General features: G+C 37.8%; 1 protein-coding gene and 1 long non-coding RNA gene across 3 annotated transcripts in view; one reads left to right on the top strand and one right to left on the bottom strand.

Moving 5' to 3' along the window:
• Positions 1-96: 96 nt before the first annotated feature.
• LOC134050605 (uncharacterized) overlaps positions 97-20,501 on the top strand; it is a 45,943-nt gene continuing 25,538 nt past the window's right edge. Inside the window, exons 1-2 of the long non-coding RNA XR_009933703.1 lie at positions 97-371; positions 2,099-2,204. This is a non-coding gene — a long non-coding RNA (uncharacterized LOC134050605). The remainder of the gene's footprint in view (positions 372-2,098; positions 2,205-20,501) is intronic.
• Positions 7,637-20,501, bottom strand: part of MRTFB (myocardin related transcription factor B) — a 46,409-nt gene continuing 33,544 nt past the window's right edge. For both annotated transcript variants that reach the window (XM_062503757.1, XM_062503759.1), the window contains exons 9-15: positions 19,743-19,896; positions 16,559-17,581; positions 15,028-15,183; positions 12,507-12,665; positions 12,097-12,234; positions 10,925-10,985; positions 7,637-9,232 (exon numbers count right to left, since the gene is read on the bottom strand). In XM_062503757.1, coding sequence (XP_062359741.1) covers positions 8,694-9,232; positions 10,925-10,985; positions 12,097-12,234; positions 12,507-12,665; positions 15,028-15,183; positions 16,559-17,581; positions 19,743-19,896 — 2,230 coding nt within the window. In that variant the 3' untranslated portion in view covers positions 7,637-8,693. The remainder of the gene's footprint in view (positions 9,233-10,924; positions 10,986-12,096; positions 12,235-12,506; positions 12,666-15,027; positions 15,184-16,558; positions 17,582-19,742; positions 19,897-20,501) is intronic.

The following is a 20,501-nucleotide window of genomic DNA, read 5'->3' as shown; positions in this document are numbered from 1 at the left end:
GGCCCGAGGCGCTGAGGGACGCTGAGAGAGAGGGAGGGAGGGAGGGAGGGAGAGAGAGAGAGAGAGGGGGACTGGAGGCGCCGCTGCTCCCGGGCTCGTTCTGGCTCTTTAAGCTTTCCTGTCGCTCTCTCTCACACGTTCTCCCGCTCTTAGAGCTGCCAGAAGCCTCCCCTCCGGCTGTGGAGGCATTGAGGGCAGTGCCCCCCCGCCCGCGTCGGCCCCGGGGCTGTGAGGGCGCGGTGCCCGAAGAGGGCACTCGAGGGGCTGCTTCACACCGGCCACAACGGCTTAGAGAGGGGCAAAAAGCGGGGTTAAAACTTTCCTCCTCCGAGAAGAGAAGCAGGAATGCAAAACGTTGGGATAATTAAATGGTAAATACTAAATTAAACATACTTGCTGCCTGGAAGCTGTTCCCTCAAAAACGCCAGTGTTGTGAAACGCAGGAAAATACTTTCCAGATATTTCCTAGACTGGGTTTCCTAGATTTTTACAAGTGTGACCTGAAAACAAAGCTTATAGTTTTCATTTAATGTCCGTTGTGGAGGTCTGTTTCAATTCTCCATGAAAGTGTTGTTTGATATCCAAGTTTTATATTCCTCTTGGTGTGGTTTTGGTTTCCTTGTGGAAGAAGCATGTGAACATATTACATTGTCAAGACTGAGATCAGAGTTACTGACTTGTTAGTGCTGTAATGCAGTTGCATTAAAAGGTTGATATAGAACCAAAATAGTTTGATTTGGAAGAGACCTTCAAAGGTCCTCTAGTTGAACCACCCTGCACTGAGCAGGGAAATACTTCTGTATCCTTTTGGGATGTTCTTTGAACTCTCCTCATGGAAAGTCATGCTTGATGCCTTGAGTCTATGAAAGAAATCTAGTTCTTTAGAAGTTTATCATTTGTTAGTTTGTCTGTGATAACTCTACGTCTGCCTCTGTAAAGAGAGTGATTTAAATGAGCTTGACCTGCAGTGAGAAGTGTTTAATTTAAATTACCTTACTGGATAGTCAGCCCTTGTTAAGTGTGTTTGCTACCTTGGAAAAGCAAACCCAAAAGTGATTTTCCAGTCCCTATGGGCATAACTGATGGTCTGGCAATCCTAATTCTGGCTGGATTTTATCCGCTAGTCTTGTTCATCACATGCCCTCATCTGGACTATGGAAAACTGGGAAGTGAAAATAGCATTATTGTATTCTGCTTCTGTCTTGTCAGTATAATCACTGCAGCACTTCCAAGTGTGATGGTGTGCAGGAGTGGATGCTGCCTCCCTCAACTCTCATACCTGTAATCTTTGTGAACAGGGTGACCTCAGAGAGCCACTTATCTCCCCTGGCTGAAGGAGTTACTCTTAGTAATACCAAGCTGGCAGCAGGAAGGAGTTCAGTTTTAATCTATCATGTTTGACTGATGATATGCCATTTCTGACCTACTTGCTTATTACAAAATATGCTTTTGTGTGCCATACTTGCCAATTGTAACTTGCCATCACAGTTCCTGTGCAGCTCACATCTGTGCTTATTAATGTTTTTGGATCCTTGTGAGCTGAGAGGTAATTTTGTGGTGAGTGTGAGGGTTGTGTGATTTGTTGGTGGAATTCTTGTGGATTTTATGTCTTCAAATACACTAATTTTAATAAATGTATTTGCTTGACAATGGGAATAGTATTTAATGGTAATTCAACTTCTAATGATCAAGTTCTTCCTTATGGAGAAAGGGAAACTTCAATTTGAATTCATAAAGATCTTCTAACTAGATAAAGAGGAAATACTTTATTTGGTTTTAAAAATTTGTCTACTCTCTGAGCCTAACTTCCTTAAGAGTGTATGGAGAAACTGTTTCTGTCTAAACAAAGTATTGTTTAATTTAGGCTTTAGGAGAGGCCTTTGTGTCTGTTTTCATGTGCAAAACCAGGCCTTTTGACACATTCCCTGACTCTTCTGAGATACAGGGGAACAATCCTATTTATGTAGATTTGGTGCTATAGCATTTTATACAGACTTGCTATGGGATGGTGAGGAGCTGGAATGCTCCTCAGTTGCAGTTACTTGAGCTTTGACTTTGTCTTAGCTGTATGAAAGAATGTTTCTCTTCACTATTTTAGCTTCTAATCCATAGCACTTGTCTTGGAGAGGTTCTAGAATGGCACAGCAGATGGCAGTAGCTTTGCAGTCCTTTTTCTGCAGAGAAGACTGAAGACTCAACTTCAGGTAATTTTTTTACATGAAGAAAAGTATTTATCTTAGAGTTTCTTGTTACATTTATGGATAAACACTTGAAGGAAAAAACTCCAAGCCCTGGCTGTTGGCTCTCAAAAGCTCTAATTTGTTACTCTGATTTTGTGTTAGGAGTGTCTTGGTTAGGTTGGGGACTATACTTTGAAGGTGTGGGGAAATCCATGTGATTTCTTTGCCACCAAAAAAAACATCTCCTACCTGAGACAGTACAAATAACTCTTAAGAAATATGTCCCTCTAGCAACATCTGTACAATAAACAAGAAGCCAATGGGCAGGACCAAATGGCCGTGAATGTGGTAAAGAAATGTGCAGATGGCCATCTGTAGAGTATATTTGAACAAATTGAGTTTTTATTGAAAATCAAGGTTTAGCCTATGGAAAAAGTTCACTCAGCATAATCCTGTTTTATCAAGCCTTGTTTTGTGTTTACATAAAATATTAATATGAACACAGCTTGTGAAGGAAGGTTATGTGTTTATATTCTTTGTCATTGTAAAACAATCAAACCCCCCAGTCAGTCAGCTGGCATCAAAACAAGTGCTTTATCTCTGTTATACTCTAGCTGCAATTTCTTCAATGCACAAATACATGGTCAAAAAGTGCTGCGCTTGTTTTACAATTCTTGTATTTGCTGTGTGGTATCTAAGGCAAGTTTGTGGCCCATACAGCCTACAAACTTTTACAATGGTTAAAGTTCACAGAGAAAATGTATTTTATTAAATTTACAGTGTTAATTAGTAATTTTAATTTGTTCAGTTTTACTTAATTACTACTTACTACTTTATGGGGTTTTTGATATTTGGCCATGTTCTGATGTCATCAGCATAGAAAAGACTTTATTGTGGAAAGGGTGGGTTAGTACAGGACTGCCTTCACAGGGGGAAGTATAACACTAAATATTTAAATGAAACAGCCTCATCCTAAAAAGAAGCTTGTGCAAACACCTTATATCTTATTCTCCTGAAGAAATGCATTCAGGTGTTCTAGAAGCTGAGCAGAATGCAAATTGAAAATACAGAATCTCACAGCCTAACACATCTTGAAAACCTTGGAAGAATTTAGGAAAGTCATGTATTAAAGTGCATTACAGGAGGTTTGTAGTGAGGACAAAGAGGTTGGATTCCAACTGAAAGCGAGTAGGTTTATGCTGGGTGTTAGGAGGAAGTTCTTTACTGTGAGGGTGCTGAGATACTGGAATGAGTCACCCAGAGAAGCTGTGGCTGCCCCATCCCTGGCAGTGTCCAAGGCCAGGTTGGAGGGGGTTTGGAGCAGTCTGGGATAGTGGAAGGTGTCTACCCATGGCAGGGAACAAGATCAGCTTTATCCCCTCCAACCCAGGCCATTCTATGAGTACATGACTGTATGTAAAAAAATTGCTAAGAAATCCCAAAAGTCCAAAACTAAACTCTGAGGGTTCAGAAGTCTCTGTTCTTACAGGTTTTGGCTCTGATTTTGAAGACAAACTGTAATTCTTCTGGAGTTTGTCCAAGTGCAGGGTTCGTTCTTGCTCCTTTTTGTGAGAAAGGTACTTAGAACATAGGCCACGTGTTTCAGACTCAGAGAAGTCAGAATATTTTCACTTTTAAGTAGTAAGCATGGACAGATGAACAGCTTTCCTTTTTTATTTGAGACACTTAGCAAAAATGCTGAAATATCAAACATGTCCTCAGTAGCTACAATATTGTCACTATGTACAAAATATTTGATAAATGTAGTACACATATAAAAATACAGTATGCATTACATATATACAGTACAATGTGCAAAACATATGGCATTCAAACATATGGAATTGATTTCAGGGGTGCAAACAGCAAATACAAAGGCATCATGGTTTCTTCTAGAAAGGCAATACATAAACTGACGCCCTGATTGCCATAATTTGCGTTTAGTAAAGTAGTGCTTAAATGAAGAGGGCCCCAGAGACAGGTGTTCCTCTTCTTATTTTCACAAAATGAGATGCTAAGACATAATTACGACTCGGAAAATAAGAAGAGGAACACCTACTACTAGGGTTAGCGTTATTTCTACTGCAAGCAGTACTGTGAAGAAAATCCTAGCTGAAAAAAAAGCCTGTGCTATTACCTACTACAAATTTCTCAAACAACAAAAACATATCTGTACTGTTAAACATCAAAAACAGCTTTGAAAATATCTACATCCGTAATTTTAAAAAAGTATGGGTGATGTTTTGGGGGACTTACTTTCCTATGTTTTAAAATACAAAGTGCCTCCTTTGGCAATATAAATGGCAATGCTTTGGTTCCTATTTAAACTTTTATATTATTATAATTTATTTTAGGCTGTCTTTTGAATATCTGAGCTGTATATTTTTATAAAAATAGTGTGATTATATAGTTATTAACCATTCCCTGCTTTTTTTTGAGAATTTGCTCTCATAGCTAGAATGGCTTTTTTTGGCTAGATTTCTACAAATACATTTATGCACTTTTAACTTAAAAACACTTTATATTCAGTGTTGGACACTACAGAATGATGTAGGTGTCTCTTTTTTGCACTTTATTCCTAGCAAACTGGTATAAAAGGAATATTTGAGATTATTTCAGGTTTTAATGGATGCTCTCTGTTGGCCATGTACGTACTGTACGTAATTCAATTCCACGGGTCTCACATGCAGTACCTCCTGGGGTATGGTCTGGAAGTCACTGAAAGTTGATTTCATAGACCACAATACGAAGAGTTTCAACAGAACATTTACTAGAGATACGTGGAAGATATTTTTTCCAGTTTTAATAGTTTGCTTTAAGTTTATAATACACTTAAGATGCCATCCAAATAATAATTGTTTACATCGGTGAGCTTTCCTGTGTTTTGATTACATAATGCCCTTCCAGTTCAATGTATCCTGTAATTGCAGTTTCTCTGCCTTGAAAATAGTTCAGCAGCTTGTACTTGGGTTCTTATTACAGTGCCTACACTTTTGAGGCACCTGAATGCTTGAGGTTATGTAACAGAAAAGTTTTATATTGACACTTCTGTTTGGATCACCATCTTCTCTGAACAGGACTCCTGTTGGTGAACTTAGAAATACCTGGGAAATAAATGTCAGTATTAAGCAGTGATTATTTATAAAAGCCATGGCCTTGGCTTTTTAAAGCAGACCTGATTCTGCAGGTCTGCAAGCCCATATTTCTGGATTACACTTTAAATTTCTGTAGAGAACAACTGCCATAAATTAATTTTATTGTCAGAGAGACTATGACAATGCTTTTTAAACTATTTCTAATGTTAAACAAACTTCTGCCTGTAAACTTCCTTGCTGTAACTGATGCTGAATGGCACTAAAAGTGCCTAACAAATTCCATGTCTCCACCAAACACAGGATGTGACTCCTCTTGAGTAACCTGAGCCTTGTAAAACTTGTCTGAGCTCTCTCTGTCTAGATGTGTAAACAACCAACTTTTGATTTTCATACTGATTAAAAGGTATTCTTAATTACTTTGAAGGACCCACTAACACCACATTCGATAGGATGCATTCTGTTAGTATACTGCAGCCATTTAGAAGGCAAATTTAGTGCCAGTGCATTCCTTTGCAACTGTTCTCTTAATGAGAAAGATTCAGTTCCATGCAGTCAAACTGCAGTCATGATTCAATTTCTAAGATGTATTGTATTTGTGCTACAAAAGTTTTCATGTACAACATGCACACACAAAAGTCTAAGCAAAACCTATTTCTGCCATAAACAGGCATATACTATGGCAAACATATCACATTTCAGAACAAAGTCTAAAGCAAACCATTTTATATAAGGTTTAATACACAATTCTGAAATGTACAGAAAAGTAATCACACATTCTCTACACTAGAATATTTGTACTTCAGAAACTAAAATGATCCCTTTATTTTTTTTTCAAACAGACGTTCAGAGCAGAAAGCTATACTGTATGATAATAAGACATCTCAACTGTTTGGGTTTTATTTCTGCACAGAGATTCCTATGGATCAATTAACATTCTACACTGCCAATAAGGGTAATTTTGTAGCAAGATGACTTTGCCAGTTTCAAGCTCTATTTACATGCACATCAAAAAATGACAGTACAGTTGCCCTAGGTTAATTTGTCCTCTAAAATTAATTTAATTGCCTCTCATTTAATCAGGAGACAAGGTCAAAAAGGGATAACTCTAACCACACATACATTGTATGATGTCTGGTGTATCACATGTAATAAACTGACAGTACTGCAGAACACTAAATTTCATTCGGAGTTGTTCCTATCAGACCAAGAGTCCTTAATTCTTATTCTCCTAACAGCTGAGGGCACTTCGTATCTCAGAGTATTAGCTCCCAAGACAGGATGATGAACAGGAATGCAAAAAGTTGAACGTTAAGTGTTCACTGTTATTGAAAAGTCCTATACCATCAAAGCTTAAGGCAGACAGTCCACATGTAATATTGTACTCAAGTATTGTAGGCACAGCAAGAAGGAATAAGGAATTATGTCTTTCAACTGTGTGTAGTGAAGATCTCCAAAGATTGTTTTCTTGTACTTAAGTTTCATATTACAGTAATTATTAGCCAGTAAAACCAGTGAAGATATATAATGATTTAAAGTGCTGTAACTGGTATGATGCAAACACATGGTATCAGTTCAAACCCTGAATCCATGATGTAATCCATTATTTTATCTGAAGCGAATGGAATTCTGTTGTATCAGTAAATGAGACTGCATTATATCTGGAGATGCAAATTTTTAGTTAATTCTGTAACATTGTCTGACAAAGGTATTTGATGTTAACATGATTGTGTTGTGTTTTTCTTTTTGAAAAATGTGATGAAGGTTGCCAAGTGGATAACAGCTACTTACTATTTTCAGTATTTCTTTGATACATATCATTATTCTAAGAAGAAGGCCAAAGCTTCAGGATATTTTTTCATTCAATCCTACAAAACTTTATTTTTGAAACTTGTTGGTGAGGAAAAAACCCATGAAATGAGATCCGTTTTCAGATTAGAAAATATACAATATTTCACTATTTCAGTAAACAGGGAGTGTTTCCTTTTATCTTAATTTAGGAATTCCCTAACAGGAAATTCCGCTTTCATGTTTAATCAGCCTCTGTCATCTATTTAACAGCTATTACCTGAAAGACAACCATAGAATGTCAAAGTATATTAGTTCTACTTGAATTTTTTGTTTGTTTTTCTAACTGCTTTCATAATAGAATCTGAAAACAACAACCAAGGGCTTTAAAAAAAAATATTCACGTGCTGTGCTGTGAGGTAAGAGCTGAATTTTTGCTATTCTCTGTTTTAGATATGCAATATGCCTTCTTATCACAAACAGTACATTCTGATCCTGGTGTTTAGGATTCGCACTGAGCAGCTTCTTTGTTGGCTTCCCTGATGTCACGCAGTGGCAGACAGAGCTGTTCAACAGACAAAGTATTCATTAAGAAATGATGCTTGTCCTGTCAGCACTGTCCTCTGCAACTTGATCTCATCCTACAGACATCTTTTACTGAGGGCATTGGGACTATTCTTGCATAGATGCTTGCAGGATTGTAGTGTACAACACTATTAATTAAACTTTTCTAATATGCTGAGATACTGGATTCAATAATCTAATATCCTCAAACACAAAGCAAAATAGGATATTTACTTCCATTATAGTAATCTCTTGTTTGAAGACCACTGTGTTCCCCTCTTTTCACAAAAATAAGCTATATAAAGTTAGAAGAGTATACAAATAATTGTCTCATATACACATTAAAACCTAGCTATTAAATCCAGAGCATTGCTATAAAAATTCAGTGTTCTCAATATTACCTGGCATAGCTACAGTGGATTTCTTGCAGTTACACTTAATCTCCCTTTGGATGCAGTTAAATTCCTCCCTCATGATTAAATAATGGGGGAAGTGTTTTAAAATTCACAAAAGCAAAATATAAAAACAACTTGAACAAATTAAGAAACTAGATATATGAAATTTCACTGAACCAGCCAGTGCTTCTACTTGCCTTTGCCCTCACAATTAGTTTTGAACCTGGCTCAGGCTTTCCACAGGAACAATGAAGTGCAGTGATACCTCCCAGCCCCCAGCCATTTGCTCACTGGGTCAATACAGAGAACTGACATCTCACTCTAAGTTTAGCATGTTGTGTTGCTCATTTGAGCATTACAAAGTCAGAGACATAACTTCTTGCTTAAATATTTGTGATATGTTTACCTTGGGGTACTTTTAATCACAAAGTACAATCATCCTTTCTTGACTTGTGAAATACAGCTTTCAGAGGGCCCTGATCTGCATTACTGATAGGTGCATAAAGTGATTCACTGTTGTAAACTTGAAAATCAATAAGGAATTAGCTTCAAGCATTTGTTCTTCCAAGCATTACTGTCTTAAAAAAAAAGTTATGTTAACTGCAATCAGAATGGTATAATAATGGACCTCTGCTGTAAAGAGACTTGCAGGTCGTGTTCTCATTGGCTATAGTTTAATCCCAGTGCAACTGTAGATCCTGTGGATCTAGAAAGTCAGTGGAAAACACACTTGGGGCAGCAGAACTGAGAGGGGTGAGTCCAGATGAGGAGCTGGGCATTGTAATATCCAGCCATTCCATATTGTCCAAATTTGTATCGGGAAGGTCAAGAGACAGACAAGAATTATTAGTAGTAAACTGTGGGTCAGACGTTTCCATGGGTGAATGAGAGTGATCTAAAATGCTGGAGTGATTAAGCAGATCATTCTGGAGGTCTTCAATTAAAGAAAATGACTCTCTCTCCTCATTACTGCTTGTCAGTTGAGGAATTTCATTACCTGATGGTAAAGTTCCATCCAAGAGGGCTTCGAGTTGGTTTTCCAGACTTATAGACAAGCTGGTTGTTGGTTCTAAGGACACAGGAGGAGGGGCCATTTGGATCTGCGGAGGTGGACGGGATATCACTGTGTTCACTGGCATTGTAGTGATGTTGGCTGTTACTGGTCTCATTTTGGATATAGGAGATGGTTCTTCTTTTATTGGAAGGGAAATCTCTGTAATAAAAAACCCCCACTATTGAATAAAAAAAAGATAATGACATAATATCCTTGTGCTTAGAACTCCCAACCCTTCTTTGCCCACTTCAGGATACATCCACAGTGAATTAAGTGCAGTAAGTTACTTTGCTGCTCCACTCACACTCACACTTACATACACCAGACTCTGGCAAGGCCTCCATGAATAACAAGAGTATTTTTTAAAAGTCCCAGAGTTCTGCTTTTAGTGATAGCTCAGCCAATTAGTATGAGTATTGATGAAAAAAGGAACGTATTTCTAGATGTTGCCTTAACCTACTTCATGTTTATAGTTCTTCTTATTAACTGGAATAATTATGGAACCAACACATTTCCTTGTCTAGAGAAGAATACCCAAACAAATTTTCAGTTTCATGCGTTTAGTACTGTCCACATTGGTCAATTAAGAGTCCATGAGATGAACTGATGTGATTAAGAAGCATTTATTCCCAATTCTATAATCTAAAACTACACTTCTGTCAAGAAGTTCCATGTAAGATAGTGGCAGTAATAGAGGGAATATAAATAAAGGGAAATAAAGCATAAGTTCTAATTTATTCTTAGACATGAAGCCCAAAAATAAGACATAAACAAATATGCAAATAAATCCTCTAGCACAAAATGATGTTCCTAGCAGCAAAAATATACCTGAAAATACATTCTGTGCTTGTTTTCCAAGCAAAAACCCACATCCTTCTCACCCTCCTGAAGTACATTACAAAACTAAACATCTTTCACTGCAGAGCTTACCTACATTAAGTACAACAGCCCTGCATGCTTTACTTTGTTTTTTTCATAAACATGATTATTAATTTAGCTTGAGTTGTTGACTACTCAAGTTGCTTATCTCAGTCTACTCACATTTTCTGCAGGTAACCTTGCAATTTGCTTTGAAAAAGAAAAGAACTACTCCAATATTTGGAGTATGGCTCAAGTCTTCCAGTAGCCTAGAACCAGTCCCTGTGCCCTGGCATTCACTCCTGTCAAGATCCTTATATGACAGCAGTTACAAACCATTCTGTTAACTGAATCACTTGGCACCACATTTCCCAGTATTGTAACAGCTTCTTAGTCTACTAAGCCTAATTATGGCTGAAATCTTTCTTTTATTGCTGAGCTACAGTTTATTACTTTAGTTATTTCAGTGCCTTTCTGAAAGCTCCCTTATTTTAACTGGCATAAAGTTGTTATTCATTAATGTCTCTATGTAGTTCATGCACACATTTCCCAGTCATGTATCTTTGATGTTTACAGCTGATAACACATGCTTATATTCAATGAAATTTTACTGTCAACATGCTTTAACTCTCACCTTATTCTATTCTTTGTATAATTTCAATAAACATGTTACAGACTTGCTCAACTTTTCCCATTTTGATGAAGTATGTCTGTGCTAACCTAAGGTGTTATTTTAATTATTTGAATGCTGTAGAGATTATTGTAAAGGCCTGCCTGATTTGGAAGCACTGAAGTTCCACAGCAGGTTGACTGTATGTGTTTTGGCAAATGTTTTCTTTAATAAGGAACTAAGCAAACTTTCACAAATTTAGCTTCATTCAGGCTGGATAGCTTCTAACTCCTGTTCCTAAAAGAATTCTCACTTGATTATAGCAACGAGTTTTTATTACCAGGTTTTCAATTTCTACATCACACAGCTGCCAATGAGCTTACCTCCACTTTTGATGAGAATATCAAAAAGATCATCCATCTGCTGACTGTGTGCACTGGAAATCTGTAGTGCAGGAGAACAGGGTTATTCTCTTTCATGTGGTATTTTTTCCTATACTCATTGTTCCTAGTTTCTCTCAACAGTAAGTACTAACCTATGATAAAGACTGAAATGCTTAATATGAAATTGTCTATCTAGAAAACAGTTACTTTGAAGAGACATTTGCAATCTCGGATTGGTTTCAGTACAAAGGAATAGGGAAAAAGCATGACAAAGGCTTCATGATGGGAACCTAGGAGAGAGGTGCAGGAAACTAGGGATCAGGAGAGTTACTGACCCCATTTTGTAGTAGGGTAAGAATAACTGCAGTACTTTGGGGTGGCAAACCCTGCTCTACTGTCTCAGAGATAGCCTGTGAATGAATGCATCATGTAAGATGCATTTGATTAGGTATCTCTGGGGCTTTTTCCTACTTTGTAGGTTTATGGTCTTTTATTTTTAAAGAGGGGATAAGCTTTCAGGAACTGCTTATCTCTGTTTTAAACAGCCATCCCCTAAATAACTGAACCTGAAGCAAAAGGTAACAAAATCCCCCACAAAGCCACTCATTCAAAAACAAATGTAGACTTTCACGAAGGTCTGAAGAAGTGTTTTAAACCATTGCTTATACTCCAGGGATGGGGAGTGATTTGTCCCTTATCAAGGTAAACTGGCTAAGTACTACACAGGATTATTCACCAAGATCACAATACAGACTTTTCAAACAAGCAACTTGCTCAAGTTTGCCTGTGTGTATAAACACATTCACACACATTCTCCTCAAGTGTACTCACTTTGGAAAATACAAACACATTTTCTCTCTTTAGCATGTGGTTTGGGTGTCACACGTTCTCAAAACAAGTCATTTGAAGGCTAGTTACTGTTAGTAGCAATAGCAGCATTATCCCAATTAGATGCATTACCAACTGGGAACTGTAAGACTTACTGACATACATGCTGCTTTAATAAAAGAATAATGAAACAGGAGTCCTGTAGTTAAACACAGTTATGAAACTAGTAACAGGCTATGTTAGAAAATCTTGACACAAAAGAAAACAAAAAACCTAAAACAAACATTAGTTTTGGTAATTGTAGACAAAAGCTCTGTTTTTAGCAGATTAAAGAAAACAAGTACCTCACGCTGTGATGGCTGAATACTGCGGGTCTGTTTTATGGCCTCTTCATAACGAGGAGGATCTTTTGTCTTGGACACTGTGTTGTTGAAGAGGGGTTGCTGAACAATGTAAGGCTGGGCTTGAGAGGGGGACCCAGGCTGCATGAAATAACAAAACAATGACCAAAGAATGTGATTTAGTGAATTCAGGATGTATCAAGCTCTACAGATTTTTCTATTTTTGTCACATCAGTCTATGTATTAGCATAATCAGAGGGATAGAATAAGTTTCTTTCTCCCTTTCTCACACATATAAGCATTATTAAAATCTACAAAACATTCTTCCTTGAATGTACTGCCATATGTAAATAGTTATATAAGAATAATAATACAAACCTGAACTTTATGGGAGATTGTTGGGATATCCTTACCTTGTTAGGAGCAGCAGGTCCATTCTGCACAGAGGGGACCTGATTACCACCAGGGTGAATGTTAGAATTTGATGTTTTATTAACAAAAGATTGTGAAGGTGCTGAAACTGGTGCAGTCTGATAGGAAAATACAGCATTTGATGTGGCAGGTGGAAAAACCTGAAAAGGATTAACAGATCAGTCTTAAGATTGTGGGGGTTTTATTAAAAAAAAAATAACATCGGATAAATTACATTAATGAAATACAACACCTTTTTTCCAAAAATGCTTCCTTGCTTAAATTCCCTATTAAGTGAATGTTATTTATACTGATTTTTCCTTTCAGTGGAATAATTTTGAAATACACAATAGTTAGTTTCTGAAAGAAACTTTGTGCTCTGACATATTTCATTTATCACTAATTACTACAAACATTTTCCTGCAATTTTCCAGGAAGCATGAGGAAAATGTATGGAACAGTTCAATAGCATATCCATGGTTTCACCACCTAGTGGACAGTCAATAATATGAGCTTATTTCTGACCTGACACAAACTGTACACATATCCACACTTGCCCTCTCCTGCTGGTTTTAACACAGAATGGTTTGTCTGTGCCATAGAATTCTAATTTTTTTTTGGAAACTAATTACAGGTATCTATGAGGACTGAGGGAGAGGCAAAAGATAAAACTGATGAACACGGGTATCAGCTAAAAGTTTGGTTACTGGTATATTAAACTTTTTATTTCTTCAACTGGTAGTCCACATAATCATTGCAAATGATTCCCAGCAGTATCCTGCTTCTCATACTTTAGAGTTAAGAGGAGATGAAGAGAAGCTATGAATGCTGATGCATGTAAGGCTGTTTTAAATTTGGTATCACTTCCAAGTACGTTTATGACAAAGATGACAAATCTTAGATCATGGATGGAGAGAGGTAATCTAATGCTGAGGGGTGTCCTGATCTGTTGTATCACATGAATATTTTCATTTTGATGTAAAAAGCAGTGCAGTAGCAGGCTGCAAACTCTGCTGGGAAGTGTGGTCTTCATGACAACTGATCTAAATAGTGGGGACAATCGGAAGGTACAGATCTTGGTTATGTCCTGCAGACATTTCAAGGAATTTGGAGGCAGCAATGGCAGCAAGCTGCCAGTCTCTGGCACAAGTATGTGCCTCAGAATGACTGGATAATTTCTCAACAGGACCTGCTGAATTAACAAAGTAAGATTAGCCCTCACAAAATCCCAGAGAACCTGCATGAAATCTGCTTTTTGGATGTTTGTCAGTTTTGACTTCTGGAGGATAACCTCAATGTCCATGAAATTAAAGAGATTAACAAGCGGTCTGAAGAATATTGATGCTCCTTTAGCTGTGTCCCCCTTTACTAGCCAGCTCTCTAGAGAATGGCAAAGCACAGTCATACATCTTCTAAGTTAAGTTCTTATCCGGAACAAGAGCCCAAGCAGAGGCAGATAGGTGACACTGCTCAGGTACAATCCCCAAAATCACAGCAGAACATGGGGTTCATGATGCACTTCTGTAAACGGAAATAAGAATTTTGAAGGCTGAGATATAACAGTTATATAATATACTGTAAAAATTACCCTCTTAATCTTAGAATTTGTTTCTGAATTATCTGTCCCAAGGGGCAGGCTGAAAAACCTTGCTGTCCTAAATAATAGAAGTGCTACAGTCAATAGCAATAGCAATACTGATAAGGATGCAATAAAGGTCCAAAATTGATCTCCAAAACATTCTTAATAATAGAGGTCAGTCTGGAAGAGGCACAGAGAAGGAGAAAACCTTTTTTTTTGTGATGACTAGTGCTGATGGGTTGATACTATTTCCCATATGATTATGACTGGAGTGGCAGTCCCAACCGTACATCCAGTGCTGAGAAACCTCTGTTGGAATGGGACATTACAGAGCTGATTGTTTTTGGTAGAGAGGAAGAGAAGGATCCCTCTGAATCATACCCTGCATTCCTCAGGAAGAGGCATTGGTAGGGTTTTGACTCACTGGAATTACCATCCTCAGGATCTGAGTCCATAGCTCTCTTCATAAGGAGGGATGAAATCAACAAGGAAAGTAAGAAAATCAAAATTAACTTCTGTAACAGAATAAATCTCTGAAGTCACAGGAAAAGCTTTCTCTTAAGAACTGCCTGTGAGAATCTCCCATTTAGTGCCAGTGGCAAATTAGAGAAATTGACTGGAATATAGCTGGTACACACCACTTGTGCCAAGCACAAGGATGTAGAAGGATGTAGTAAGAGTCATGCACTAATAAGTGTACCATTAAGATAAAAAGTCTTTAGACAATGTATTTATTTGCAACTTAAAAATAAAGTCCTGCACAGACTAAAATTTTGGAAAGAGAAGGAGTTACAAGCCCATTGTATCACACAGAAAAACATGGTACAGATATTAGGTGAATTGATCATTTGTATATAACAGACGACACACAAAAGATTGTAAAAGCACTGTCTAGAACTAGACTATACAACTATTTATCTTAATTTTTATTGCTATCCACAAACCTTTCTGACTTGTTGGGTCTGACCAAGTGCATGCTGCGTGATGGTATTTTGTTTTGATTGTGGAGTATGCATCTGAGGTGCTGTCTGCACCAGGCCAGAGGAAGAAATAGGAGCAGGTATTTGTGATGGGGTCTGTATTCCAGCTTGTGATTGAGCCTAAAGGATGAAGATAAAATAATTGAATTATTTGTATCTCACAGTAAGTTACATCATGTAGAAATCTACTGCACACCTTATGCAGAATAGCAGTAACGTGTATTCTGGGAGGGATGTGTTTACTATACAGGAAACCAAACTGTTATTGTGTTTGGTACTGAGGAGTTCCCAGCTAAAAGGTGAAGTTTATTTTGCCAACAGAGTTGCAGACAAAGATGAACTGGAAAGAGCCCAGCAGACAGCGATGAAAATAACAGGGGACAGAAAGCATAAATCAGTAAGAAAGGACTGTAAGAACTGGCATGAGTAACCAGAAGACAAAACTGATGATGCAAGAAAAAATTTACTTTTAAGACCATGGTAATTTTTAATGGCCAGTGAAAGGCAAGGAGTGTGTACAACCTCATGAAAAACAATTCTAAGTGGTAGTGGAAAACTTTCTGGAGTATCAGTGAAGTATAATACCAGGACAAGCTGCTTAAGGTTGTTACAGAATTCTAGCAGGGTTTTAGAACAATACAGGTGGAGATCTGGGTGTACAGCTTCTAGGAACAGTTCTTGCACTGCAGACTGGGGTCCATTCTCACCAAAATTTTCCACTCCTCATAAAGACTGCTGGATGTGCTACTGCACAGGCTTGCAGCAAGCCTAGGCCCAGAGCATGCACAGCAGCCAGGGATACAGTGCAGCTGGAAGAATACTTTGCCACCATGATGGGTGGCAGGGGATGTTCCAACAATGCACTGTTAAGTGCATTACAGCTCTTAAGAATTAAGCATTACAGCTTAATTCTACCTCAGACCAACAGGTTACACTGATTCAGCATGGTCAGATTACTCTTATACCTCTGAATTTACAGCCAATCTTGGTTTATGATGTATTTATTCATTACCTATAATCAGCCTGGAAATAATATTTGCATAACCACGGTTGCTTTTTCTATGTCCACAGGAGAGTTCTACAGCCTGGTATTCACATTTTTAAATACACCGAAGCACCACCACACAAGGTAGTTCACTTATGTTTGGCAAACAGGCTATCTCAAAATGAAGTACTGAGGCTAGCTCTCTATTACAATTTGCAGGTAACAAAATGATGGTATACGCTACTATAAATCAAATTGTGCATGGAGGCAGTACATGGCAAGACAATTGTTTTTCAGGAAAGAGTATCTGGGAACAAAAGTTGCAAAGAAACATGAATTAGAAGCAGGTATTACAAGATTGGCTCAAGCTTTTATACTGTTTCCCTTAGGCAGAAATAGGCTAAGCCTGAACTTTAAGTTAATCTTACAAGCAGCACATTTACCTATTTACACTAAGTTATGAAATATTGCCATGCAGGTTACATGATAAAGAAATAGAAACACCATTACCTGCAACTTGATATTTCCAACTGGTAACTGCACTGCAGTGGCAGTATTCGGTCCCTGGATGGACAATGGGAGCAGCAGCTGGGCAGTTCCTTGGGTAGTTAATAAAGCTTGAGGCTGGGCAACAACTGCAGTTTGTGGCTGCCTCTGTGGACTAACATAAAACTGAGAAATGGCATTCTGAGGTTCTGCTTTGGCCACAGGTATCTCCTGCTTGATAACAACTGCCTTTTTGGCAACTGGATTCTGGCCAGCAGTGTACACTGACTGTCCTAAGGAATGGCTGGCTACAGGTACAGATTGACTTGTACTTGAGCAGTCAGCAGAAGCAGTTTCCTCTTTGACAGCAGCACTGAACTGCTTCTGTTCCAAAGCAGCTGAGTTACCAAAAGTCTGAGACTGTTGCTGTTGTCCCCTTTTTTCAACCTCAAGTTGCATTTTCAATACTTCCACAAGTTTTTGCTCTTGTTCCAGTTTTCTTTTGAGCTCTTCAATCTGTTTTTCTTTTTCCTGAAGCTTGCGGTCTTTTTCTGCTACATCAAACTCCATGGTTGAGATGTTTCCACTGCTGCGATTCTGATTATCCTCGTTTGTACTTGCTCTCAGAGGTGAAGTGCTTAGGAACTGGGATGGTGACATCATGGTCATTTCTGGGAAAGGGTCTGCCATACTCGTATCATCTGTGCTTAAACTCGACTGTTCAGAAGGAGAGGGAGATATAGGCAAGGGAGAGCTGATGTTTTCAGTATTTACTGCTTTGCTGCCAGGTCCAGTAGGTGTTTTTTCTGGAGGGAAGGTGGATATCGTATTAGCCACTGGTTTATTTAGTGTTGCAACAGGAAATGCCACAGTCACTTCCCCAGTGTTACCTGTGGGCCCACTAGAAGTGGTCACTGTCACAGAGGTACTTGTAGCAACCCCATTGTTGTTAAGATCTTGATACGTTTTCAGACGCTCAATAAGATCTGTTTTTGTTCCAGACACTGGTAATCCCCTCAGTTTCAATTCCATTTTAAGCTCTGCTACCTGAAATAAAAAAAATAAAACACTATAATAAAAAAGGAAAATATTAAAACTTACTGAGACGCATTCTTATTACATCTTAATAATGAAAATTAATTGCATTAGTGTATTTGCCAGTTATTACACCTCTGGGTTCTGATAGCATGCATTATCTATGAACACATTTCCATGACCTCCAACTTACTTCAGTTTTTAAGTGGCCAAAATCTTAGCAGTGTTCAATTGTACAGTGAATAGTAGCAAACTGATGAGGTTTTTTCACAAAAAAATCAACACAGAAAAATGCACCTACAGCTCCAGTTCTGAGCTAAAAACCTCTGAAGCAAACCAGCAGACAGTGGCAGCAGTGCAGATAAAACCACTGAAAGCAGCACACTGAGCCCCTTTGTTACACCATCAGGACAGACAGATCTGTTTCTGAGAAACTTTATCAGGTCAGTTGATGATTTGATAGACCCATTGAACACAAAAGGCTGTCCTGCTAATTAGCAACCAAACAGTTACCCTATGTGCCCTCTGGGTTTCTTTCACAGAGACAGTATAAGCAGTCAAAATTACTTTCTGATAGAAAAATATTCTCAGTTTTTTCCAATAAGCTTTCAGACAAAGTAAAATGCAAATGTGTTGAGTGTAAATTAATTCTGTGCTGCAAAATATCATTTAAAGAAAAACGGTCATAAAGAATGGTTTCTGTTTATCATAAACATGCACCACAGCTAACTGCAGAGTTGGGGCTCTCTGCATGTTAGAGCTACCTCTAATAGAACAAAAGGTAGTATTTCAGTATTCAGCCAACCTGGAATTTACTTTGGAGGTATTTTTGATTTGGAAATGATAAAAAGTCACAGCAATACATTTTTCATCTCTAAAACCCACAGCAATTTTACGTTAAATAACTCCCTACACAATGACTATCAGCTGTTTCCCCAATCTGCTACCTTGTACACTTCAGAGTGCATTCTAATTTTTCTCTTTTTCAACAATTAATTTCTGAACTCTTAATCAGAACTGATTTAGCTGATTCAGTGGTAAAACCAGCCCCAGCAGGTCCACAAGGAAGGCTTATTAGTGTTAACCACATCAGCAGGAATACCAGTAAATTCTGCAGAAGTAGGAAGTGAACAGCTTTAATCACTGTAAAGCACAATTTCAGGCACTAACTTAAATATCTTCACAAGTTTTTAGTAAAAAATTTAAAGATTAGAAAACTTACTTCAAACACTGTTGTCTAAATTGCATTTTATATAGACTTACTTCATATTAAAAGATTGGCTTTAACTAAGGACAATACATTACTGTTTTGAGAATCCAATCTTCTGAAATTTCTTCTTTTTACCCCTTCAAATCTAAAAAAATCTTCCCTCTCACCCCTCACAAACCTTGGTAAAGGCAGAGAGAAAGGAATTAATTGCCCACTAGATGTCCCTACCCTGCCACTGAAGTTTGGCACATTCCTGCAGTTGCTGAATCCTAAACCCCCACAAGGTGCTTCAGATTAGTCCCTCGCAGTCTTTAATCCTGCTAATGTATTTCAGAAGGAAGAAAATCCTATGCAATGCCCTCACAGATTGTACAACCTGAACAGTCTACACAGTTAGTTATAACTTCAAGAAACTTCAAAATTTAGTGTTCCTTTTCAGATGATGTGTTGAACTCTGATAAAAAGATCTTTTCTATTCTCATTTTACAGTCTTATTTCTGTTTCAATTTATAAACTGAAAGCAGTGACCTCTCAGAATACGTTTTTATTAGGGCATCTTTTAATTTATATTGCTTAACTGAACTTCTTCACTGATAGACTGAAACTGAGAAAATTACTGCTCCAGTGTTTGAATTTGCCTGAGCTGAAACTTCACATGAAGTGAACCTCACAGTTTACCCAAGGTGTCATAGTGAGGGACCTATACAATGTGTCTGAAATTCCTCCTCTTCTAATTCTTTGGGAAATAAATGTCATTTCTGGAACATATGCATATGAGGAATCAATTATTTCAGTCCAGGAGGGCTGTGTATGAAAACTTTGGCCATCTAATTCTAACCAATTAGGAGGAATGGACAGTTTTCATTGGTACAAATTACCCAGCATATATTCTCAACAGTAACAGTCAACAAGTTATGAATTAAAGTAATGCACAGGAATAGACAAATTCCTCTTATTTTTTACCTTCAAGTCATCCAAGCTTGAAGGTAGAGGACCTGGTTTCCTGCTAGGAACATTACTGTTCTGTCTTGGTGAGCTGGCAGCTGATGTTGGTGTACTGTTGTTCAAAGTATTCAGTGGTGAATTCCCATTGTTGCTCTGTTTGTCATTCAGTGGCCTTCAAATAATAGGAAAAAGAGGGACAAGAATGTCAGTGCTAAATATATTACGTTTTCCAGTCAAAAGGCTGTGATTCTGAATATCATGTCTGTGAAGCTAAAGAACAAATTAACTTTTTTTACAAATTCATACTTAACCTAACACATTACTGTTAAGTGTTTTCAGTAAAACAAAACAGACAAGAAAACAGAGTAGTATGTTACTATTTTGGTTTGGTTTTGCAGTTAAGCATACCAATATATGCTTCATAGTTTTGATTATTGTCATAGTATCCCTGAAGAACACTGTGGACTGCAAACTCATTTTACACAAATTAATCACCAGCCAGGACAATTATTCTTTTGTCTGGCATCAGTAACCCCCTGCCAATACTGAACTCTGTGTATCTACCCTTCCACAGATGTACAATGTACCCACACAGTATTGTCTGACATAAAGCAGTTCACTTTGAAGATGATACATTTTTATCAGCTGTACTCAAGAATCTCATGTAAGGACTCTGAAGTAATCGTAAAAAATTAAAAATGCCACCATTTACAGTAAGTACCATAAGTCAGCTCTTTTATTTTGTTCAGCTGATTTATGAAGAAATGTTTCTGAAAT

Source organism: Cinclus cinclus, chromosome 16 (genome assembly GCF_963662255.1).
Source record: "Cinclus cinclus chromosome 16, bCinCin1.1, whole genome shotgun sequence".
NCBI classification, from domain to species: Eukaryota; Metazoa; Chordata; class Aves; order Passeriformes; family Cinclidae; genus Cinclus; species Cinclus cinclus.
The sequence above is the reverse complement of the archived record's forward strand: the minus strand, read 5'-3'. Positions and strand labels throughout refer to the sequence as shown.